The following is a 24,500-nucleotide window of genomic DNA, read 5'->3' on the forward strand; positions in this document are numbered from 1 at the left end:
TCCCCAGTACTTAAGACAGCTGTGAATTGTAACTCAGAATTACAAATGATTGGTGGATTATGCATTAAAATTCCAGACTTGAGAAAATAAAAAAATGGGAATAAAACCAGGGGGACCCTGGGGCAGGATATTAGGAGAGACTCATCCTTGAAGTAACATAATGTTGCCTTAAAACTAATGCACATTACTAGGCTGTTGATTGTTAGTATTCTGTTCATTTCTTAAAACCCATGTGATGTAGATGCTATGGTTTCTAAGGTTCCTAAAGAGAAAACTAGTAGGTCCTACATACACAAATATTATATCCAGTTGGCTCATGTAAATATGTATTTATGGATGTTGGACACCAAAAAAGGCAGCCATGAGTGAAAAGACCAACTTGATCCTCCCCACAGCATTTCTGACCTTTATTTTATTGCTTCTCTTGTTTTCAGGCCAGTTTTATGCACCCCCCTCACAACTTTTCCACAATATTGGCATGACGATGAGCAGTGATCATTCCCAAATAGTTTGGTCTACTACTGGATGGCAGCATCAAAGACAAGTTTCTTTCTCTCCGACTTGATGGTTAGAATGGAAAATAATAGCAGCCTCATTGATAGCTATGCTTCCTGCTGGCAAAGATAGAGTTAATGCTTGCGGACATAGTTCTTAGTGTATTTTACAACTAAATGTCTCCACTTTTGATACTATTTAAAAAAAACATGCTTCGATGATGATCATAAAGTAAATGTCTTACTTATTCTGTGGCCAGAAAGCCACCATGTTTGACTCGGCTCCATCATCTAGGTGTTAAAGGAACACTGCTGGGTCGCCCATAATATTTAAACAAGTGAGGCTTCCATAGATGCTCTTCAGAACTGGAAGCATAAGGGTGTAGGGTCTGTAAAGAACAGAGCATGGCATTATGTAACTGCATAACTGAGAGGGGCTGAGATATGGCTACAGATATTCTCTATTTTTGTCCTGAATATTGATGTTAGAGTGCCATGCCAGCCGTCTTAATTATGCTTGGGTTCATATTCAGTTTTTCCTCAACCTTCATGGCTTTGGATCCTTATCAAACCTGTTTATATCTTCCTCTTGTGCATTGTGAATGGGTTCAAAGATAGGTTTCTCTTACTGCATCAGAGCCATGTCTGGATACCACTTTGCTGTGCAGCCACTATCCAGCTAAAACTCCTATTACTAACTACATTAGAAAAATGTTATCCTGCCCTGCTCAAAAGCACAAGAAATAGTGCACCAAAATCCCCAGATCCAGACAGCTGGTGTGAGAATCATTATGTTTTTGTTTTCCATTCTTCCTTCATCTGTTGAAAAAGTTCTTCCAAAGAACATCTGCCAGCCCCATATGCTCCCACAGGCAGAGTGTGATTGCTACCTTCTTCTACTTCCTCTTTAAAAATAGTTCAGCAGCAAGATGGGAATGTTGGTCATAAATTAGAGCACAAATATTGTATGGGTTTTGTCCAGAAGTTGATAAAGAGCAGGGAAAGTGTGTGTTTGTGCACAAATCCTATGAAATGGCTATAGTTCTAACGCTGTTTCATATACTAGCTGGAGAGCCATTCCACCCAGCCCTTTGTCTTAATATCACCCACTGTAGATGACCAATCAATACTCAACTCTCCAGCCAGTCAAGTCACTCAAGACTCAGTGGTGTCATCAGGCCTGGAGATCTCAGAAAACTGCGGGAATATTGATATTGTTCTTATGTAGTTGAACACCTGCTCCTCACATAATCTTTTTAATTCTTAGTTTTGAGCTTTTTGCATTTTTGATGATTCAATTTAGAACAGTTTGTTTTAGTGACTGTTCAAAGTTATAGCGGCACTGAAAAAGTTACTTGTGACTAGTTTTCCCACGACCATGGGGTAAAACTCATTTCACAACTGTCTTGCTTAGCAGTGTAAATTTTGGGCTCAAAATGGGACATAAATTGAGGACTACCTGTAGCTGGGCACCATTAAATCCCACCCTTTGGGAAAACATATTTGCTCTCAAAATGAATATTAATTTGTATTCTGAAATATATCAAATATCTGGAAAACGTTTTCAGAAATATTTTTTAATTTTTTTAATGGGCTTTTTAATGGGCTTCTTCAATTCCGAGATATCTTTACAGAAAATGCAATTACCAATTAATGAGGAAGGATTTGATTTTCAGAATCTGAAGCTCTTGTCCCATATCAGCCATTAAAGCTGGGCCACCTTACAGGATTGCTGTTATGGGGAAAATATAAGGAGGAAGAGGTGTTGGATGTTTGTCACCTTGAGTTATTTGTAAAAATAAAAAAAATGCAGGTAATAAATGAATAAATAAATAAAATGAAGCATTATCTATAATCAAGTATTAACTTCTGGATTGAAGACTTGAGTACATTTGCTACCGATAGTGGTTTGCCTATTGTAGAACTTGTATACGTGTATGTATATGTATCTATATATATGGAAATATGGGACCAATTTACACAAGTACAGAAAGTGTAAAAAAGCATGATAGACAAATAAATGTATTATACACACACAGGCGTACACATGCACACACACAAGGATGTAGAAAGAGAGATGCACAAATATTTGTATTTAGATAACTATATATAAACTTGGGTTTTGTTCTAACCAGTCTGTGTCACTTGAAACAGCATTTGTTTACCTGAATCCAAAGTCTGTGCTAGCCCAACTTGGCTTGTGGCATGAAATCAAAAGTCTCTGCCAGTTGCATTACCATGAAAGAAACAAAAACGTCAAACTCTCATCTAAAAAGTTGTTGGCAACACGGAGTCCCCAGTGTCAGTTAATTAATTAATTAATTACAGTTTGCGCTACGAAATTAAATATCACTGGAGTAAGTCAGTATTTGCAGTATGAAACCATAGGTCTCTCTGCGAACCAAACCAGGTACGTGATTACGAGCGAGTCTCCTTTTAACGACAGAAACCCGCTTCGACGCTTTCATACCGCGAAATCTGCGTGGTGTTTGAAAACTATTTTAAGAACCGTTTGCCGTGTAAAAATACAATTCAGGCTGTAACGAACAAAACGTCACCCCAACAGAAACCTATTAAATACAAGCGGTTGCCCCAGACAGTCGCGCGCCCACTCCAGCATTTACAATGTGCTGATCCCGCCCCTCTTTCCTTTTCCGCACCAATCCGGAGGCAGCGCTTAGCGAAAGTTTTCTCCGAGAGACGACTGCGGGGAGGAAGCACCGCCCTTTGGGCCTCGCGTTGCTGCGCGCGCAGCTCAATGCCTCCGCCCTCCTGCCATTGCTCCTCCTCCTCCTCCTCCTCCTCTCCCCCCCCCGGTCTCCCTGAGCCCCCACCCCCCGTCCCGCCGTCCTGGCTATTTCGGGTCACTCCGCCTTCCCGGCTGACCAGGAAGGCCGGACTGTAAGCGCGGACCGGATGTTCCCGGGGAAACCCGGAGGTATGGTTCCCCTTCGGGCGCCCGGGACTCGTCATGGCGTTGAGGCCTGACTAGGGGGAAGATGAATAAGGGCTGGCTGGAGCTGGAGAGCGACCCCGGTGAGTGAAGGCTCCCCTGCGAGCTCGGGAGGAGGAGGGCGGGTTGGTCTCCGGAGTGGGGCGGGGGAGGGGCTTCCCGGTGGAGGGGCGGGGGGGGCACCGACCGACAGGGTGTGGCTGTGCGTGCAAACAGCACCGTTACCGCCTTCCGGGCCCCAGCGATCCCACTTGGGGAAGGAGCCGCTGGACCAACGGGGGGGAGGGGGACCTCCGACCTGTTCCCCAGTGGGTGGCGGGCTCCCTGCGAAGTTACGGGGAGGTTTGCCTACGATTTGGGGAGAGAGGGAGGTCCTGTTGTTAATGATTGGAAATTGTGGTTCCTCCTCTTGGTGTTGTGCAATGGACTAAGGTGGGCAGGCTTGCTTCTCCCCAGACGATGACAACATGTATAGGATATACACATATAGGATATTACATATATACATACACATAGTATATAACAATATACTCTCCACTGCACGAGTCAAAAAGAGGGCCGTGACGCTGTAGAGCACTGCACACCAAGACAACTAGACACAAGAACAGTTTTTCCCCCAAACACCATCACTCTGCTAAACAAATAATTCCCTCTTCACTGTCAAACCATTCACTAAGGCTGCATTACTATTACTATTAGTCTTCTCATCCTTCCTATCACCCATCGACTCCCACTTATGACTGCAGGACTGTAACTTTGTTGCTTGTATCCTTACAATTTATATTGATTGTTTCCTAGTATGATTGGATTGCTTATTTGTACCCTATGACTATCATTAAGTGTTGTACTTTATGATTCATGATAAATATTTGTTTTCTTTTATGTACACTGAAAGTATAGGCACCAAAGACCTTGGGTGTCCAATCACATTTGGCCAATAAAAAATTCTATTCTATTCTATTCTATTCTATTCTATTCTATTCTATTCTATTCTATATGCCTGTAATTCAGACAGACGATTGAATCCAGCCATTCGTTTGATGTTTGTCTCCCTTCCAAAGGAATTGTGGATCACAATTAAGTGGGCTGCATGGTGTGTTTGAAAGGTGTACCTATTTGGCCCAAGTATATTATCTCCTGTGAGCACCTTGGTTTAGGCCCACCTGTCTATTTTATCCTAATAGAGATGAGATAAGATAACCAGAGGCATACTATTCAATAGTGAAAATAATTTCTTAAATGCATTTAAAGGTAAATAATATTTCAAATTAATTTTTAGAAAGTGCACATATGTTTTTATTTGAAAATGGTGATCGGGATCGTTAGTCAAGACTCTGTTGGAAATAAATATTTTACATAGAAACAGCTCTATGTTATTGTTAAAGACAATAATAATACCATAACATGAGTATACATTGCATTGGTAACATTTAAATGTTTATTATATTTCTCCATTGTCTTACACAAGCATCTTACTTTCTTTTCAACGTAAGAGTTGTATAAGGCCCATCATCTGAGCTAGGCAGATTTGGATACTAATTTAGATATGGTACAGTTGAGTGACTTTATTCTTGACCTATGCTGGATTGGCTCAGAAAGTAAGCTGAGGATCCATCCCCCCTCCCCCCCCCCCCCCGCTGATCCAATATTTTCAATATAGGAATAGACAGCTCCAATGCCTCTGGTCATTCTCCTTTTCTACATCAGATTTGACCATGATGTTGTGTATCTGAATCATTCTTCAAGTTGCGAATCATTACTTCACAAAATACATGACATTAAATATTTTTAAAAATTAAAATGAAATTATCTGGCTTTGGTAATACTTTAGTGCCAGTTAGGCCCTCCTAAAACAATAACTCCTAGGTCACAACTATATTTCACTTTCTAGAATTAAGGGATTTGGTAGTACTTATTGAAAAAGTGACTTGTGACTAGTTTTCCCACAACCATTGCAGCATCTCTATGGTCATGTGATCAGAATTTGAACACTTGGCAACTGGCATGTATTTATGATGGTTGTAGTGTCCGTGGTCATGTGATCACATTTTGAAACCTTTGGATAAGCAAAGTCAATGCAGAACTCAGATTCATTTAACAACCATATTACTAAATTAGCATCTGTATTGATTCACTTAACAACTGGGGCAAGAAAGGTCATACAATGGGCTAAAACCCACTTAATTGTCTCAGCAACATACATTTTGGGCATAATTGTCATAAGTCAAGGACTACTTGTATACATGAGAATTAAGTTATAAAGAAGCCAGGAACTAGTGAAATTGCCAAAGCAGTGGTTCAGATAATCATAATGGCACACTATAAAATTTAAAAAGCACTAATCAATATAATTTTCTTAGAAATAACTGATTTCCACTCACTTTAAAAATGTCCCTGTACACTTCTCTGCAAAGTACTATAAATAGTATAATAATAATAAAGCTTCGGGTTTGGAAAACATGTATATATATTTGATCTGATAAGATTCCTTATACATATTCTAATCAAGCTCCCATGCCATCAAACATGCTGGCAGTGGGGGAGAGCATCAGTTATAGGGAAACTGCTACTATTTTCTTGACTCTAGAGTATACATCATACTTTGTCCTTTCCCCTGCATGTTTAGGCTGTTTTTGAGATCAGGACTCACCACATCACCTGACATAACCAGAAGGCAGCCCAGGTTGTGTTAACTTTATTAATGTAGTCTGACTTAGGTGATACAGGAGTTGCATCTGTCATGATACAAGATAGGTGCTGCTCCACTACATAGCAGCTCACAAAAGAAATTCAGTATTTGTTTAACAGTAATTATAGCCCCGCCCAATCCTTATGGACTTTGAGGGAATAACAAAAAGATAAAAGAAAGGAGCAATAACAGAATAAATACAAATAATTAATATACCAGTAAAATATTGTGTCAGAACACCTCATACATTGCCTTATGATAAGATGGGTGGCCAATAAATTTTATAAATAAATTAAGCTCTTTTACAGGCCAAATGCCCACTGAAATAACACTTCTTTGGCTAGTTTTGGAAATTCTAGTAGGATAGATACTTTGGAGAATATGCTATGTGTTGAAGTCTCTCATTTAAAAGGCTGGTTTTTAACCCTCATCCCAGGTACCTCACAAGAAAGGGGGGCTTGCATTATCTGCTTTTTAGGACCAGGTGATAAAATTGGGGTGGGTGGATGGGGTGGGTGGGGGAAGCTAGCATTTTGTCAGTAATTGAAATATTTCTTGAGTTGTTTTTATCCCAGATAGTTATTTATCGAGCTGGTTTTGATTATGCAGTGGGAAATGAGTCAGGGCTTACTTAAATGTTTTTATGAAGATGTTCTGTAGAATTTATAATCTTGATTTGCATTGGTGCTTTCAGTAGATTGATTAGAGTGAATTATATGCCCAAAACTATTTTATAACTGGTATTTTCCAAATAATAACCTAATAATCTCCTCTCCTCTGGTCTCCCCCCCCCCCTTTACAGGGCTCTTCACACTCTTAGTAGAAGATTTTGGTGAGTATAATCATATGGTAGTATATTAATCAGTTCTTGCTTTTTTTTTGGTATACTGACTCAAGGTTTATGTTTTATAGGTGTTAAGGGAGTGCAAGTTGAAGAAATTTATGATCTACAGAGCAAATGCCAAGGGTAAGATTTTGGCTGTTATACTGGCTAGAAAAAAGCAAAGTATCCTTCTGAAGTAATGACACAGTCCAAAATGTATGAATAATAATGAAGATGTTGTTGGAATGTTTTGGAAATTGTTCCATTTCTATCAGATAAATGTCATTTTTGCATTTTGCATTGATTGCATTTTCATCAGAATTCTTCCAAGATGCTAGTTATGAAACAAAACCATAAAGCCCTACATATCATAGGGCCTATTCCCTGTGATGTCATTCCAGATGTAGGAACCAACAGGGTTTGTGTGTTTGGAATCCCTTTGATTAAACAATGTCATTGATCAGACCTAGGAAACTTGCCTTCTCTTTCTCAGCACCTGCCCTTTGGAATGTGGTTGCCCCTGAGATCTATGGGCTCCTCCACAAGGGCATTTTGGAAAGCCTTAAAGACCTAGCTGTTCTCCTAGGTGTTGGGCTAAGGTAGTTGGAGGCCCTGTTGGATATGTCAGTTTGTGTGAGTGTTGGCCAAATTCATCAACAATCTTTTTCTCTTTTTTCCTGTTTCATTTCATATTTTGTCTTTGTTTTATATTCAGTCACCTAGAGTCAGTCTGGAATTAGGTAGTGCCTAAATTGAATAAAAGAAAAACAAACTAAGACCTTTTATATTATAATTCTAAAAATCCTCACCTAGCTCTTTGTGCTCAGAAAAGTTGCAGTTCAGTTATCTAAATGTATTAGTTTGCCCAGAAATTTCTCAGGCTAATGTCTGACTAGAGAATTATTGAATGTTGAATATGTTTGTGAATAGAGAATTATCCTTCAAAAGTGATGGATTACATATTGCAAAATTGTTCTTTTCAGACCTGTATATGGATTTATCTTCCTTTTCAAATGGATTGAAGAACGTCGGTCCCGACGGAAAGTTTCTACTTTGGTAGATGAGACATCAGTGATTGATGATGACATTGTCAACAACATGTTCTTTGCTCACCAGGTAAACTGATCTGAAGAAAGAAAGAATGGCTTGTTTTATGCTCTTAAATCTCCTAATCTCTGAAATGGGAAGACTTTATAATTGGGGGATTGAATTTAAAGATGTTATACATATAATGCGTAATATGCATTCTGTTTTATATATAATATTTTTAACGCTTTGTTGGTTTTACTTTTATTGCCACATCCACTCAGAGAAAATTTGATAGAATACTACTCGGTTCCCCTGAAAATAAGACCTCCTTGGATAATAAGTCCAATTAGGCTTTTGAGTGCATGAGCTAACATAAGCCTTCCCCCGAAAATAAACCCACCCTGAAAATATTGCAGCACAGCGGCAGCTATGAGGTGACCACGCTCGCCGCCTCCTGCACTTCAAAAATAATAAGACCTTCCCAAAAATAAGGCCAAGTGCTTATTTCAAGGGTCAAGAAAAAATAAGACCCTGTCTTATTTTTGGGGAAACATGGTATATAAATGAATAAATAGTTCATTTTGGAGACTTTGAGGTATTGCTTTGTGGCTTAACAGAATACAGCATTAACTCTTGTTTTTATTTTTGATACTCATTCTGCTGCTTCTTGGTGGGAGATCCTTGTGAGGTCCAGCAATCAGAATATGTAGACTAAGCCATGACAAAATCACATTGCCCGGAATGCACCATCAGAAAACCAGTCTATACACAAGAGGGCAAGAATGTATATATAGTTTTTGTATAGATAGGCTATTTTGCCGGATTACAATAATTCCATATTTCATCTAAATGTTCTTTTGCTTTGTAGCTGATTCCCAATTCTTGTGCCACACATGCACTGTTAAGTGTACTCCTGAATTGTAACAGTGTGGATTTGGGGCCAACGCTGAGCCGAATGAAAGAATTTACCAAAGGTTTTAGTCCAGAGGTATGAAGGGAGAACAAGTTTTGTGTGTGTGTGTCTGTGTGTTGCTTATTGTAATTCTGGATCTTATAGCACATTGAAAGGGCACCAAATTAGGGAAAGCTGGCTTTAAGTAATCCTTTTTGTAGACCTTACATTGTCAGTATTACTCTTGAAAAAGAAGAGTTTGGTGCATTAAAGTTCAAAATTCTGAAATGAGGCTGCTAACTTGCTTGGAGAAATAAAAATAATATTGGAATAAGTGATATTGCAGAGAATTGGTTCAATTTCTCAAAATAGAAGTGCACACAAAATTGTTTTAAAATTACCCTTACTTAACCTTGAGACAGCAGTCCTCATGGCCACATGATATGACTCAAATGAATTTGAAGGCTTTTGTTCCTTGTCTGTAAAATAGAGTAAGACAATTGGGATAGAGCATCTATTTAAGTCTACTAAAAGGAAGGCTATATGTGATCTTACAGAGTTTCCCATCATTTTTTTTTATTTTTCTTCCAACCTCCCAGAGCAAAGGCTATGCCATTGGGAATGCCCCAGAACTGGCCAAGGCCCATAACAGCCATGCTAGGTAAGTTGGATGAGGGCAGAATGTGTGTTTGCTGCAATATAGACCTAGACTACATCTACATGGATTTCTTGTCTTTTTGAATTAGACCAGAACCGCGACATTTACCAGAAAAACAGAATGGAATTAGTGCTGTACGGACCATGGAGGCTTTTCATTTTGTCAGCTATGTTCCCATTAAAGGGCGGCTCTTTGAACTGGATGGCCTAAAGGTTTACCCTATTGATCATGGTAAGGAAACTTGTTGCCTTGGTTTAGCTTACAAGGAACAGTACGTCTCAGTAGTTTGCTACAAGGAGTATAATAAAGTTGTGCCAAGATTTTAACCATTTGAATTTCAAAATTAGAGTGCGAGGCAATTGGTTTGATCTGAAATAGGCTATTTTGATCCTTAGCTAGAAGTAGTTTGTAGTTAATACTAGGGCTGCTTCGAGCTTGCAATACTTTTGAAGTTGCTAAAATTGTCCAAGGTGGTTTGTTTTGAAACATTTTGCCCACCAGTGAAATATAGGAATATCCCAGTTGTTGAATATACTGATTTGGGGAAATAAATAGTTTAGATGTAAAATAAATAGGAATAGTTTAGATAGTGGGGAAGAGTGAATTGTAATTATTCTATTCTTAGGCAATGTTCTGTAACATATATTAGGTTTATTTGCATTAGAGTGGAAAGTCGACAATTCTTTTGACCTTGTCTGTAGCATTAGAGAACATAGGACTGGAATGCAGATTAATATTTTATTTTATAATTTGAATGTATTTATTTCAGTTTTCTGCTCTGAGAAGCATAAGGTGGATAGTAATGTTTAAAAGAAAAGCAATATCTGAACAGTTTAATTACATTAACATCAATAGAATTATGACTAAAATAATGTCATAACAGAGATATTTGTATTTTTATATATTTTAGACAAATATATTTTGTATAAATATAGTTTCCCTTTTGGTAAAAGGGAATAATTTTAAATAATTTTAAAATAATAAGGTTGAAATAATTTCAAGGTTTGATTTTCTTTTATTAATTGTCTTTAAAGCAGTGCATATCTCAGATCAATAGCCAGATAACAAGGAAGAACCTACTGTGCACTATGCAAGTCAGTTTAACAAATTGATCTATTAGTAGAAACATTTGCCCTGTATATTTCTTTATTTGCTTTTTCTTTTATTTCCTTTTTCCAGGGCCCTGGGCAGAAGATGAGGAATGGACAGACAAAGCCAGGAGAGTTATCATGGAGAGGATTGGACTTGCTACAGCAGGGTGAATAAACAGATCAATGCATTTTAGATTTATGTGAACATTTTGAGAGGCGTACTTGAGAAGTGATGAAGTGTTTGGAGTATTTACTGAACAAAAATCCTCTTTCGGTTTCTGAAAAGTTCTCGTTGCTTTTCTGCGTTGAAAATCAAGCATATTGCAGGATTTATATATAGTACAGACTGTGATAGATAGGTTGACTTGAGAGTGACAGAAGAAGAGATTTTTGCCACAATTACTTAGGGTTGAGATCCTTAATACTCACTGTTATTTCTCACAGGGAACCATATCATGACATCCGCTTTAACTTGATGGCTGTGGTACCCGACAGGAGAATGAAGTATGAATCTAAACTACACATCTTAAAGGTGAACCGGCAAACTGTACTGGAAGCTTTGCAGCAGGTAAGAAGGAAATAAAGAGAAGAGAAGATTAAAAGCCACATATCTTTTCTGATTACATCTAGCTTTTGAAAGAGACACAATTGGTTCAAGGTTGAGGATCACCAAGGAGAGTAGAGTTCTGAGTGCAGAATGGCTTTTCCAGAAAGAAATTGGAAGAAGCTCACAGGCTGTGTCTGCTAATTGAGTTGATACTTTTTTTTAAAAAAATCTTTTTTCATTGTACTTTTTTCACCATGGTAACCTACTCTAGCTGCCTCTTCCTCTTCCCCCTCCTCTTTTTCTTCCTCCTCCTGCTCCTCTTCTTTTTTTGCTTTTCAATGATTCTTAGATTGTGCCTAAGTAGCATTGCTTGCTTTTTGCCATAAATGGCCTATAATAATAATAATAATAAAATTTTATTTGTTAGCCGCACCCTCTCCCGAAGGACTCGGGGCGGCGTACAATAAAAAACACATAAAATCCAAATATGGACAAACATACACAAGAATAGAGACGTATACGTGTACGTGGAGGAGGTAGACAGATGAATGGAAACAATTAAAATCACAATTTAAAATCCCCTAAATAAAATTACAGAATTAAAAACCCGTCAGGAGCGATATGAAATTATGGTTGAGCCAGGCCAGCTACTTGGAATAGGTGGGTCTTGAGCTTTACACGGAATCTAGAATCTAGAAACTATGATCTAGAAACATATTTTAACAACAAGAAGCCCAAATATTAGGAGCAGGCATGAAAATGGAAGAGGCTTATGCTAGGTGGGTGGGTTATTTTGTACTTGCCTTTGAAATCAGAACTGTTTGGAAATAATATATTGAGACAAAATATTTAGTGTACTAAAGCCGCTTTTTGTCCAGAAACATTGATGGTTTATGAAAGGATCTTTGGACGTGGCTATTTGTCATTAGTTAATTTTTATAATAGCTATTTATTGGTGAAGTGTTCTCTTTGTATTATTTTATATTGTGGGATAGTGGAGAAATAGCGTTTTACAGTGAATGTTTTATTTTTCATTTTTGTAAATTGTTCTTAGTTTCTGAGGATTTGGCAACATGCACATTTAATCATAATCTCAGCTTCTTTTCCCATGTATAATGACTGTATCATTGGAAGCTGGGTTGATATATAAGGAAGCATGACTGTTTTCATTTTTCTGTTCTGTTGTGAACTTTACTACCAATTTTTTCTATGTAAGCTCATCCGAGTGACTCAACCAGAACTGGTACACACCCAGAAATCTCAAGAGCTCCAGACTCCTGAGGAGCCCAGATCAGCCAACAGCAAGAGCTCTACCCCACTGGAAGCAGGAAGAACGCAAGTAATTCCAGAGAGCTCCCAGGCAGGTATGGAACACTGAATATTTAAAAAATAAGATGGCTACTAGGAACATAGGTTTTATTTGAGCAATATGCATCCTGGGTCTGATTTAAAAGTATCCTTGAGAAACTCACAATCTATAGCAGTAATGGCGAACCTATGGCACGTGTGCCACAGGTGGCACGCGGAGCCATTTGTCAGGGCACACGAGGCGCTGCCCTGTCAGCATGCGCGCGCTGGCCAGCTGACTTCACCCTTTTTAAAAGCCATTTTTCACCCTCCCCAGACTCCTATAGAGTGACTTCCGGTTTGTTCGGAGGGTTGTTTTGAGTGCTCCGAAGGCTTCAGGGACCGTCCGGAGGCTTCCCTGATGCCTCTGGAGGGCGTCTGGGGGGGGGAGGCTGTTTTTGCCCTCCCCAGGCTCCTATAAACCTCTGGAGCCTGGGGAGGGCGAAAAAAGCATGTAAAAATGGGGGGGGTGTCACGCATGTAATGCGCGCATGCGCACTGGGGGTCGCGCATTGCATTATGGGTGCGGCATGCCCGTACACGACCCCCCTGCGTTCCCCCCACTTATGGCACACGAGCCAAAAAAGGTTCACTATTGCTGATCTATAGCTTGGGTTTGGGGAAATAAGGGAAATCGAGATTCTGTTGATGGCCAGGTATGATCCCTGAATAAGGTTTTTGCATCCCAAAGTCAATTATAAAGGAACAATGTGGTCAGTGTAATCTACTCTAAGGTTGACTTCCCAAAGAAAGTATTGTGGGCCTGAGCTTAATGCAATCGGCATTCTAATAGTTAGGCAGCTGTAGACAAGTGAGAGATTTATTCCTTTCAATGAAGGTATGGAAATTTAGAAAATGGTTAAGGTTCTCTGTGAAGATGGAAGTATTCCAGATATACTGCCTGAAAATGTGCAGCTTGAAAGTTAATGCAGGTGCATTTTGCAGAGGGTACTGAGGATTCCAGAGCCCAGGAGTTGCCTGTCTCAACCCAGAGCCCTCCAAGCAAGGCAAAGCTGAGCAGCAAACCACATGTGAGCAGCATAAATGGGGCCCTATCAGCCCCCAACCCCATCGTGCAAAGGCTGCCGGCTTTCTTGGATAACCACAACTATGCCAAGTCACCTATGCAGGTGGGACTTTGGACAGAATGTTATCTTTTCTGCCTTATATGCCACATACTATATAAATTAAGCTTGCCTGGCTCTTTCCAGAGCAGATTGTTGCACTTGTTGGGCAAGAATTCTTATTCTGCAAGCCTCCCCAAGGCTATTCATGCCTTTAAAAAAAAACAACCAGGCCCGTTTTTGCAAGGTTTGCAGAGTGCAAAAATTTTTTTTCCCTTTCGGAAAGCTGTTTAGTTACAGTGGTTGATGAGTGGTATTTCTCTCCCTCTCTATTTTTCTCTCTATATACCTCTACCTACCAACCTACCTACTCCCTCTCTCTCTCTCCCTACCTATCTACTCTATTTCCCCCTCTCTCTCTCCCTCTACCTACCTACCTATCTATACACTCTCTCTCCCTCCCTCCCTACCTACTGTATTTCTCTCTCTTTCTCACCCTCTATCTACGTACCTACTTTTTTTAAAAAAACTTGGGTGCGTCTTATACTCTGAAAAATATGGTAGTTATTTCTTCAAGTACTTTTGTTTTTAAAGATCGACTTTGGAGGACCAGAGATCTTCTTAGATACTAACATTACCTGAAGACATCTGGATGACTGTATTTCAGGAGGAAGAGGACCTTGCAGCAGGAGTGGGCCGAAGCCGAGTCCCAGTCCCGCAGCACCAGCAATACTCTGATGATGAGGATGACTATGATGATGATGAGGATGAGGAAGTGTGTAATACCAATCCTGCCATCAGGTAATGGCCTGATGGTCTTCAGTCTGCTGTTGCACTTTTGTCAAATTTGAGAGTTCCTCACTTCTAGTTCTTGAAAAGTATTCTAGCTATATTATAGTTGTACTATATAGGGCTGCATTAGAAAGAAAGCAATTCTCTTAGAAGATGGGATTAATGGGCTATTGCTACTCTAAGAGAAACTTATATTATGATTGTTGGGAGGTGAGGGGGTACAATACCTGAATGAATAATTTACCTTAAGACGGGGGGAGGGGAGGGGGTACAGTATTTGGCACAATATTTGAATGAGAAAAAAATTTTTAAATTGGGGGGAGGGGAGGGGGTATAGTATTTGTATGTGATTTATATTATATGGTGGGGGGGTAAAAAGGGGGGGAAATGTGTTTGTATAAAACTTTTTCAATAAAAAAAAAAAGAAAGCAGTTCTCCAGTGTGTTATGCGGGAGGGCCCACCAATGGGATATCATCACATCCTGATTGGTCCAGAGACTGAATGCAATTCTTTGCCACACCTCTTCCTTCCCTTGGCTCCAGTTTTCCTCTCAGTCGTTGGTCCAAGCAGACTAAAATTTCTTGGCTCCTGCTATTGAGGAAAATAAATGTTTAAATTTGACTAATTGGTTTTTCTCAAATTTCTAAATTAATTGTGAGCTGCTGGCTGCGATACGCAGCAAGGTTTATGTGGGTTGGTATATTTGTATACCATCAGTTTTGAGAGCTATATATGTGTTAGAAACAAGGAACTGTCCATTGTTTAATCTGGAAAATGTTAAAAGTACAATTGCATGATTTTTAAAAAAAAAAATTCCATGAGAATTTGATATATGGCTAGAAAGAGAAATAGCAGTAGATGTACAAATTGGGGATATTGAATGATATTTGGGGACTGTTTTCATAATGGGATGTTTGATCTTCAGATATTAGAAAAAAAGCAGAGACAAATTATTTTAGCAAAGTGGTAATTACAAAAATATATAAATATATAAATGAAATGACAGAGATGTAATGTGTATAAATACTGCAATACTACAATAACATATCTCAATGGCATATATTTATTTTGCCTTTTTAAAATTGAGATTGATATATCATGGATGTAATGTAAACCTTTCCACTCGTTTTGATTGCTACTGCTGAATATAACCTTCTTGGCTTAATTCCCCGCTTTCCCCTCTCTCTGGCTTTGGACAGTTACAAGAGGAAGGGCCTTGTGAAACAGGAGCACCTGATGGGGAGCGGAGACGCCCAGCTGTCTATGCTGCAGCCCAACACCATCAATGTCCTTGCGGAAAAGCTGAAGGAAACTCAGAAGGACCTCTCCATTCCCTTGTCTATTAAGACTAGCAGTGGAGGCACAGCAGTAGCTGTTGTTGCCCACTCTCAACCATCTCCCACACCCAGCAATGAAAGCACGGACACTGCCTCAGAGATCGGGAGTGCCTTCAATTCCCCTCTTCGCTCCCCCATCCGATCAGCCAATCCCACTCGCCCTTCCAGTCCTGTCACTTCTCATATCTCCAAGGTGCTGTTTGGGGAAGAAGAGAGCCTGCTCCGTGTAGACTGTATACGCTACAATCGGGCTGTGAGAGATTTGGGTCCCATCATCAGTACGGGTTTGTTGCACCTCACAGAGGAGGGAGTTTTCTGCCCTCTTACTGTCACAGGTATGGTTCAAGATAAAACAATAGTTAACTCTTTTCTTCCTCTTCTGTGGGTCCTCTTCTTTACTTGCTGGGCAGTTGAGCAGTGTATTTGGAGGACTCTTGTGATTTGCAGGAGGAACAGTAACAATGTGGATGGGCTTTTAAATTTGGATCCCAAGGTTTTTTTGGTACCCCCTAATTTACAACTTTAAACAGATTAGAACTTAAGGCAACAAAAGGCCTGTGCTGTTTGTACTCAAAAGGGTGTGTAACAAAAAAACAGGACAGTAGGTAAGATGAGCATCATATTATATTTGTTGCATTGTCTTTGGGCCTAGTAAAGGACTCAACTAGGATAATGTCATTCTGGAGGACTTGCTCAATTTCCGGCAAGCGATTGCTCAATTATATTTCAACCATTATTTATGTATAGGCAAGTTTCTTGGACAGACATTTTGTGAATGTATTTATAGCCTGTTTGCAATATTAGGGACATGGTGGCTCAGTGGCTAAGCTGAGCTTGTCGATTAGAAAGGTCAGCAGTTTGGTGGTTTGAATCCCTAGCATCATCTAATGGAGTGAGTGCCCGTTACTTGTCCCAGCTTCTACCAACCTAGCAGTGCGAAAGCATATAAAAATGCAAGTAGAAAAATAGGGACCATCTTTGGTGAGAAGGTAATAGCGTTCTGTGTGTATTCGGTGCTTAGTTATGCTGGTCACATGACCATGGAGACGTCTTCGGACAGTGCTAGCTCTTCGGCTTTGAAACAGAGATGAACACCATCCCCTAGAGTCAGTAACGACTAGCACATATGTGCGAGGGGAACCTTGCAATATTCCAAACATGCCCAAGGTTCAAAAAATGTTTGCATTTCTGGTCTATATCATGCATCGCCTGTGGGTAAGATAACAAGATAGGACCATTTTTCATTGTGCTTCCAAGATTTATAGAATCATGCATATAGAATTCAATGGATGAACTCATTGGAGAAAATTTCCCTTGCCTCTGAGCTTTTGTGAATAATGTAGAAGGCACATAATCATGAACAATCCTGACAGAAAAATTCAGTTTGTGCCCTGAATGGGAGCTCCTTCTCTGCTGAGTTACCTACTTTTCTAACATTGGTTTATAAATGAAATGTTGTTTTTGTTACGGGCTTCTGGGCTAAGAACATGCATTTGTTTGGCTTAGAAAGAAAATGCCATTATTTATTCCTCCACAGTATTCAACATGTAAAAGAAGATAACGTTGTGTTTAATAATTCCTCTTTTTGTCTTCCCAGAGGGTGCAAAATCCTCTCCTCCATCTAACAAATCGAATGAAGAGGTTCAGATTATCGTAAAAGCAGAAGCAGTGGACTCTAATGAGCCACGTGACAGCAAGGAGAAGACTGGAATTGGCAGGTCTACTGATCCCCCTGCTGGGGAAAAATATGTTCCTAAAGTAAGTTACTTTTGACCTAAAGCAATTCTGTGATAGCCGAATTTGGTTGCATTGGCTGGACCTTGCTCATTAATATGTGACACTAAACTTGACAGGAATCTGCTTTTTCTTGAGTCTTATCTGAACCTCATAGAAAATGCATGGAAAGGGGACTGTTTTGGCAGAGGGATAAAGTCATCACTTATCAGTCCGGTCATTGTAAAATATAATTGTAGCTACTATGGATGTTTTTAAACAACAGCGGCCTCTCCTCTGGGTTCGGTGCTTGAGTCATGCAGAGAGAAAGAAGGGAAGTTGAGATGTCTTTATACTTTTGCCAGTGCTATAGAGATGAGGCTTGCGCAACCCCGGCTAATCCCATGTTCTTCTAATGCTACCCCTATGCAGGAAAGATTCTGAATGCAGTTGACTAGGCATCTTTTACAAAACAATACAATAAGAATGACAAAGCACAGTAGCAAGGAACCGGAATTAAAGTGATAGCTCTTTAAACACAAAAATTAAGAACGGAGAAAATGCTGTTCTTGACATAGTTTTTCCCCCCTTTTCTTCAAGACATACCATTCTAGTGATATGCATACTGAGAAAAGTGCCAATAGAAAATTTGAAATGGCATCAAGATGTGTTTATTTTTGCTGCAAGAATTTTTAGGCACTATTTAATTTATGCTTACGTCAAGGTAGTTTAAAATGATATTTTTTTCTCCTTTAATTTCCCAAGTTGTGTTACTTTATTTATTAACTCTGTGGTTGTTCCCTGTTGGGTGCTTTGAGATTGTAGAAGCTTTTTTATGTAAAAAAATAGATTAGAGAATGATCTACTCTTAGAATAAAGTTATACTGAAATATTGCTAGTGCTTTAAGCTGATTATGAGGTACTGCTGTGCCATTAGCATTAGTGAACCATTCTGCTTATACTGCTACTGTTTTGTTTTGACAGGAGCTCCTGGCATTGCTTAAGTGTGTGGAGGCTGAAATTGCAAACTATGAGGCCTGTTTAAAGGAGGAAGTAGAGAAAAGAAAGAAATTCAAGGTAGCTAATAGAGAATATTGTGTTGTTATTTTTGTTATTTTTTTTATAGTCATCTGTTATAGACCTTTGGTGGCTTACAAATATAAATACCAAACAATAAAAACTGTTAACATTTGATAATTATTCTCTCAGATTGAATTCACTCAGATTGAATTTGAGTTCTGGATGGGTACATAGACAAATCCATGTAGTTTTCATAGAAGTAGTTCACTTTTCCAGGATATGTTTTTGACTCCCAGCCTAGTTCTCTGGTTTCCTATTCAGGTTGCAGGCAGATCTGAACCTGCTCAGGCCTGTTCAATTCTAGTCAAATTGTAGATTCAGTTGAAGATTATGTCTCAGTAGATTGGCCTAATATTCTGATATGAAAACAGATTAGATGTAAGTCTTAGTCCAGCAAAGTCTGAATTACTGTATTTTCTTTTTAGCCTTACTAAGTATGGATTACAACATTTAAGCTTCTTACCTGAAGCTGGAAATCCCATTGTCTTCCAATTATTACACGTGGGTCAACATTTTGAGAACACGAAGAGGGGTTTTTGGCCTTTTTGGTTTAGTTTACTATTGAATGCTATAGAATATTTTTAATGGTCTTGAGTCTTGTTCACTAGCCAAAAGATAAGTGTTGGCATTTCCCTCCCTCTTAAATAAGAACAGATACTTTCTTTTCCTTTTTCTAACTTTCTTAGATTGATGATCAGAGAAGAACTCACAATTATGATGAATTTATATGTACTTTTATCTCCATGTTGGCACAAGAAGGTGAGAGGAATTTGATTGAAAGAGTTTTTCTTTGCATTGTGTTAGAAAAGGTTACATTCAGAGGTTGATAAACAGCATAAAACAGCAACCTTTTGCTCCGAATCAGAGGTAGATTTATTTTTCTAGCACAAATAGCAACATGAAGAGTATTTATAATGTGTCTTTCCCACTTACAGGTATTCTTAAATCCTGATGTTTTACTAAATTCCAAATAAAAATGATAGCTGTTAACATAGTGTTGAAAGTTTGAAACTATCATACTAAAACACAGTAGTAATTAGATAGGCCCAGGCTAAAGGAGTTTATGATCTGGATTCTTAATTGTTATCTTTTGCTCTAGTTTCTATAGTCATTTATAAAAATGAGTGAACATTTTTATATTTTCTATTGAGTCCAAAATAGAATATTTTCTATTGAGTCCAAAATACATAAAATATGTTTTTAAGAATTTGAAAGGATTAATTTCATCATTTAAAAAACCATTCGCTAGTTATTTACAAGGATATATCTGTATTTGTTATTCAAAATATGTTCATCTATTTCCTATTCAGGCTTTAACTAATAGGAAATTTTGGAGGTAGTAATATAGTATCAATACTAGAGAATCAGACAAGTGCTTAAGTTAAATACACTGTAAAAGGCATTCAGAGATCAATCAGTTCAGTTTTAGTGATAATAATGATAAAATAATAATTTGCCCTATAAAATGTTTCGTTAACTATTCTTAAATGAGGACTATCAGTAGAGCAAGTTTTCCATGAATAATCCATATGAAACTATCTTACAAGTCACTTTTTTTAAAAAAAAGCTTGTAAGTGAGATTTTGATCAGTCTTGTGAGTAATATATATTTTGATTGGTCAATACAATACTTTCCCCACCTACTTCTATTAAAATTTAAATCCAAATATGTATGTTTAGGATTCTGGCTATTTTACATTTGATTTCCAATTGATCTGGAACCTTTTATATCTATAAATGTGATGAATCTTAAACTAGCTAGCCTTCTTCACTGGTATAACTTTTCCCAGATATTTATTGCTAACTAAAAGGGAAAGTCCATATAAGTAAGGAAGAACAAACGGACCTTTTGGCATTTCAAAATTAATATTTATTAAGACATAACCATTAAGAGAATTTGAGCTGAGAAAGGTTTATTCCATAAAAGTTTTATGCCACAATAAATCTGGTTAAGGAGCCATATGATCCCTTTTTGTGTTTCCATAACAGGAATGCAATCTTCTGGACTTCTATATTTTAAAATGTTGAAAGGGAAACAAGATTTGCTTCTATTTGGCTAATCTTACACACTATCATCTTGCAGGAATGTTGCCTAGCCTTGTTGAACAAAACATATCTGTTCGTAGACGGCAAGGGGTCAGCATTGGGCGTCTCCACAAGCAGCGAAAGCCCGACCGACGGAAACGTTCCAGGCCATATAAAGCTAAACGTCAATAGTCTCAACCTTTGGACAGGACTCAATATCCTCTGCTTGCCTCTCTGGCAATATGGTGCATATTTCATGTACTTCTTCACCAACCAGAGTGTGCTCCGGAAAGAGCTTTGCACTGAAATTGTCTTCACGTGATCAGTATTAGTGTGACTACATCTACCTGTATTCAACTGGATTTTAGACATTGCTCCGGTGGTTTACCATTTGGGCATCCAAAGATAAAGTTTCCCTCCAGACGTGGATGTGAGAAGCATAAAGAGTAGGATCATTTGAGTGTTTGGCTGACACTGTACTTGAATATGTTACTTAGCAACCTAAACCAGGGCATCTTGCAGTAGTAAATGGCAGTCTTCAGAGGTTTTACATGAATCTTGCTTAAAAAGAAAGAAGTAAAATCTTTGCAGTTTTGTAGAAGTGCATTTCGGTTAAGTTGATGCATTGTTCAGTTCAGAGAGAGTCAGAATGTGCTATGTCCTCGGGATTAGCTATTTCCAGAGGAACACATATCTGCATTACACCTTTAAGTGTGTGTGTTTTCTGAATCCAGTTCATCCCTATCCTTTTCAGGTAGCGATGACCCTCATTCTGTTGAACTATACATAAGGCTTCCTTCAAATCCCAACTGGTCTCCAAATCCTGCTAATTGTTCTCTTGATTTCCCCCACCCCCAAACTGGTGCTGTCGCAGAGAGGAGAACTTCCTTTATGGGTTTTATATGTCCAGAGTAAGTGCATCCTTTGGTGTGAGTGTATTTTTGTTCATCTGTAACAGCATGTAGGCCTTGCAGTCTGGAAGATGCTTTCTTTTCTTTTGTATGTATGGAAGCTACGCACAGACCATGATTCTAACCGTGGAATTAATTTATTTTTTTTAACATTTTCTTTGGGAGTGGCTTCTTTTTACTCAAATCCCTAAAACCATTTTTAGGAAATCAAACTATGTGTGGAGAGACAAGGTGGCTGGGTGATACAAAATTGCCAAATGAAAATACTGAAAAATACACATACACACACACACCATCCTTTTTTTATAGTGAACTATTAGGACCAACATTTGGAGAGAGATCAGGATAAACCCCTTCAATGGGGATACGAATCATTGTTTGGGGCTTTTTTAAAATGCTTACACTTCAGGGGAAAATGGAAAGATTCTATAGCAAAATAATCCCTCTACATAATGTAATCTTACAGTGAAGAAGTGGAATAGTGAACTTCGCAGGTATCTTATGGTGTAAGGATAAGGGAAATGTAGCTCATTTAAAAGCTTGCAAGGGTGGAGAACCTCTGCAAATTGTAGGTCCTCTGACAAGATAGGACACAAAGTAATAATTTTGCATTACTGAGTAAATGGTATCCCTTTCCTATTGATTATGGCTCAGGTTGGAGCATCTGGCTTATTATTCTGCAAGAGTATAGATGATATTTGGCCAGCAGGATCTGGTTATCATCTGCCTTTGTCTTCCAGAGCTGCCTCAGCACCTCTCATTCCAGTCCATTTACAGTCTCTTAATTGCAATGTAATCAGTTACCTATCTAGCCACTCCTAAGACAAGTGTTGTTACCAGCTTCTCCTTATTTACGTGGCTTTATCTTTGTCCTGTAAGAACAGTCCTTCGTCAATACAGCAGATTTATAAATGTTTTTAAGCTTTGGCAGAATGATAGCAAATTTGCATTAAATTATGCTAACTGATGTCCAGAGGAATATTGCAAATTGTTTTTGGAAGAACAGTTTAACGCTTCCTCTGCAACTTTTATTCCATGAATATGTACAGTTTAGTCTCTTAGTATAGATATTAAAATCATCATGAGACTCAAAAGAAGATCAATGTGAAAAGGGAATAGTTCCTGAGAAGATGGTGAACTATATTTGCTTTCTTTGCAAATATGTACAGTGCCTGACTGTAAAATTACTATTTTTTATTTGTTGACAGAATCACCTGTCTCTTGCATTGTCAAGTGCTGTAAATATATCAGTTCTGTTAAAAATAAAATGTATCTCTAGCCTTCTGGAGATGGCTGTATAATGGAATCTGTACATCAGAAAAGATGCACAAATAGCTCTGTTGCCCCAAACGAATTTGGGGTAACATTTCTGAATGAGAAATTACCTTCAGTGTTAAAATCTAACAGCACAAAACTATGCGAGGAGTGATGTTTGAACTACTGCTGAACATGGGATTGGCTAGTCTATACACCTGAGAAAACATCACACCATGCTGTATGTCAACCTTGTGTTCTTTAATTGCAGTACCTAATTTTGTAATATTTGGGATCCTGCTATGGAGACTGAAAATAATTTGGCCAAGAACATACTAGATCTCTGTGATCTATGGTGGCCAAGGGTGGGCTTGCTTCAAAAATTTTAGCAAGGGGTTCTCTGCCTGGTTGCTGGGTGGGCGTAGCATGGCCAAGTCAGCCTCCTGCACCACGGTGGGCAGGGCGTTTTTGCCCTTCCTGGGCTCTGGAGGCTTTCCTTGAGCCTCCAGGAGGGTGAAAACAGCCTCCCCAAGTTTGGAGGCTGGAAATAGACCCGTTTCTAGCCTTCCCAAACTTCTGGTAGGCCAGGTTTTCGCCCTCCCTGAGCCTCCGTGCGTGCCCTGCACTTACCTACGTCCAAAATGGACTCCTGGGAGGGACAGGGTGGGCAGGGCCAGCCAGGAGTTGGATTTGGGGGTTCTTCAAACTGCACAGAATCTTAGCTAGAGGTACTCCCGAATCCCTGTAAACCCCCACCAGCCCACCCCTGTTGGTGGCTTAAATATAACACAAAACATATTTTTTTATTATTATACACCTTAATTGTGCATAATGTATACTTATTTTTTTCCTTATAGTTAATTGCAATTTATAGGCTACATTAAAAAAAGAACTGAATGGGATATATTAAGAAAACAGCAGCATACAGTCATTTATGAAATTTTAAAAAAATGATTTTAATGTAAATTTAAATTAAATGAAAAGATACACATTATGTACTGTATATTTAAGTCAGTTCTGTGCTTCCTTCAAATCAAGCTTCAAGATATGAATCCAGTCTTAAATAACATGTAAAGAACTTCCAAATTATTCTGCTTTATTGGACTGCTCTTTTATTCTTAACGCCTAGAAGTCCAAGGCACAGATCAAGGCAACTCCCCGTTTAATCCAGTGCCTCTGAGATTTACTGGTAGGTATTTCTACAGCAATCACATAATTAGTTGAATGACCTGTTGTTGATAGTGTCCCTGGCAAAGAGAAAATTAAAATTAATGCTGTATTGTGACATGGGGAGGGCTTCTTTTGCCTTTGATGTTAAAATGAGGTTAGTTAAGAACAATCCCATATCCTACATTTGAAAAGTTTTCTTGTTGGTGTTTGGAGGCCTGTACTTGAAGACAGAGAATCTTTCACTCATAGTTAGCAGGCCTCATAGGCTCTTCCCAGTTGTTTCTGCTTTGAACCTGATTGAGACTCATCCCCTTTCATTACTCTTTACTTACCTTGACAAAAAGAAAACCACCTTTGATTTTTCTTCTGGTGCTCCCTGCAAAAGGATGAATTATGGACCCATTCCAAAATGAACATTTGTAACTACATCAGACTATCAAAGCCAGCACAAAAATGCCAGCTGATAACATTCTGGCCTCAGTGCCAATGTAGTGTGGCCTGGTAAGGAAAAACCAACATGCGTATCCATTGGACCTGGTTAAATGCATCCAGAAGAGGATTTTTCTTCCCAGGATTCTTAGATAGTAAAATGCAGTCAGGTTCACTGGTCCAAATGAGCTTATCAAATGGA

General features: G+C 38.8%; 2 protein-coding genes across 3 annotated transcripts in view; one reads left to right on the forward strand and one right to left on the reverse strand.

The window, feature by feature from the left end:
• The first annotated feature begins 3,303 nt into the window (after positions 1 to 3,303).
• BAP1 (BRCA1 associated deubiquitinase 1) lies at positions 3,304 to 22,731 on the forward strand. 2 transcript variants are annotated; one of them, XM_081935347.1, is made up of 17 exons: positions 3,304 to 3,530; positions 6,939 to 6,968; positions 7,049 to 7,103; positions 7,943 to 8,075; positions 8,857 to 8,976; positions 9,480 to 9,541; positions 9,627 to 9,769; positions 10,718 to 10,796; positions 11,074 to 11,197; positions 12,393 to 12,540; positions 13,469 to 13,653; positions 14,255 to 14,388; positions 15,580 to 16,052; positions 17,315 to 17,475; positions 18,415 to 18,507; positions 19,197 to 19,269; positions 20,499 to 20,635. In XM_081935347.1, the coding sequence occupies exons 1-17, from the start codon at positions 3,494 to 3,496 to the stop codon at positions 20,567 to 20,569; spliced, it is 2,121 nt and encodes a 706-aa protein (XP_081791473.1). In that variant the 5' UTR covers positions 3,304 to 3,493; the 3' UTR covers positions 20,570 to 20,635. The 2 variants fall into 2 exon arrangements, with proteins under 2 accessions (XP_081791473.1, XP_081791472.1); XM_081935346.1 differs by having other exon boundaries at positions 3,305 to 3,530; positions 20,593 to 22,731.
• DNAH1 (dynein axonemal heavy chain 1) overlaps positions 21,953 to 24,500 on the reverse strand; it is a 201,851-nt gene continuing 199,303 nt past the window's right edge. Inside the window, exon 79 of the mRNA XM_081935349.1 lies at positions 21,953 to 23,946. Coding sequence (XP_081791475.1) covers positions 23,825 to 23,946 — 122 coding nt within the window. The 3' untranslated portion in view covers positions 21,953 to 23,824. The remainder of the gene's footprint in view (positions 23,947 to 24,500) is intronic.

The sequence above is a fragment of the Natrix helvetica genome (genome assembly GCF_964273705.1).
Source record: "Natrix helvetica genome assembly, chromosome: 1".
Taxonomy (NCBI): domain Eukaryota; kingdom Metazoa; phylum Chordata; class Lepidosauria; order Squamata; family Natricidae; genus Natrix; species Natrix helvetica.

Excerpts from the sequence above, each read along its gene's own strand:
- BAP1 (XM_081935346.1), top strand. The coding sequence starts at position 3,494 with ATGAATAAGGGCTGGCTGGAGCTGGAGAGCGACCCCG. Across the intron at positions 9,770-10,717 it reads GGTTTACCCTATTGATCATG|GGCCCTGGGCAGAAGATGAG; the intron begins GTAAGGAAACTT and ends TCCTTTTTCCAG. Across the intron at positions 12,541-13,468 it reads TCCAGAGAGCTCCCAGGCAG|AGGGTACTGAGGATTCCAGA; the intron begins GTATGGAACACT and ends TGCATTTTGCAG.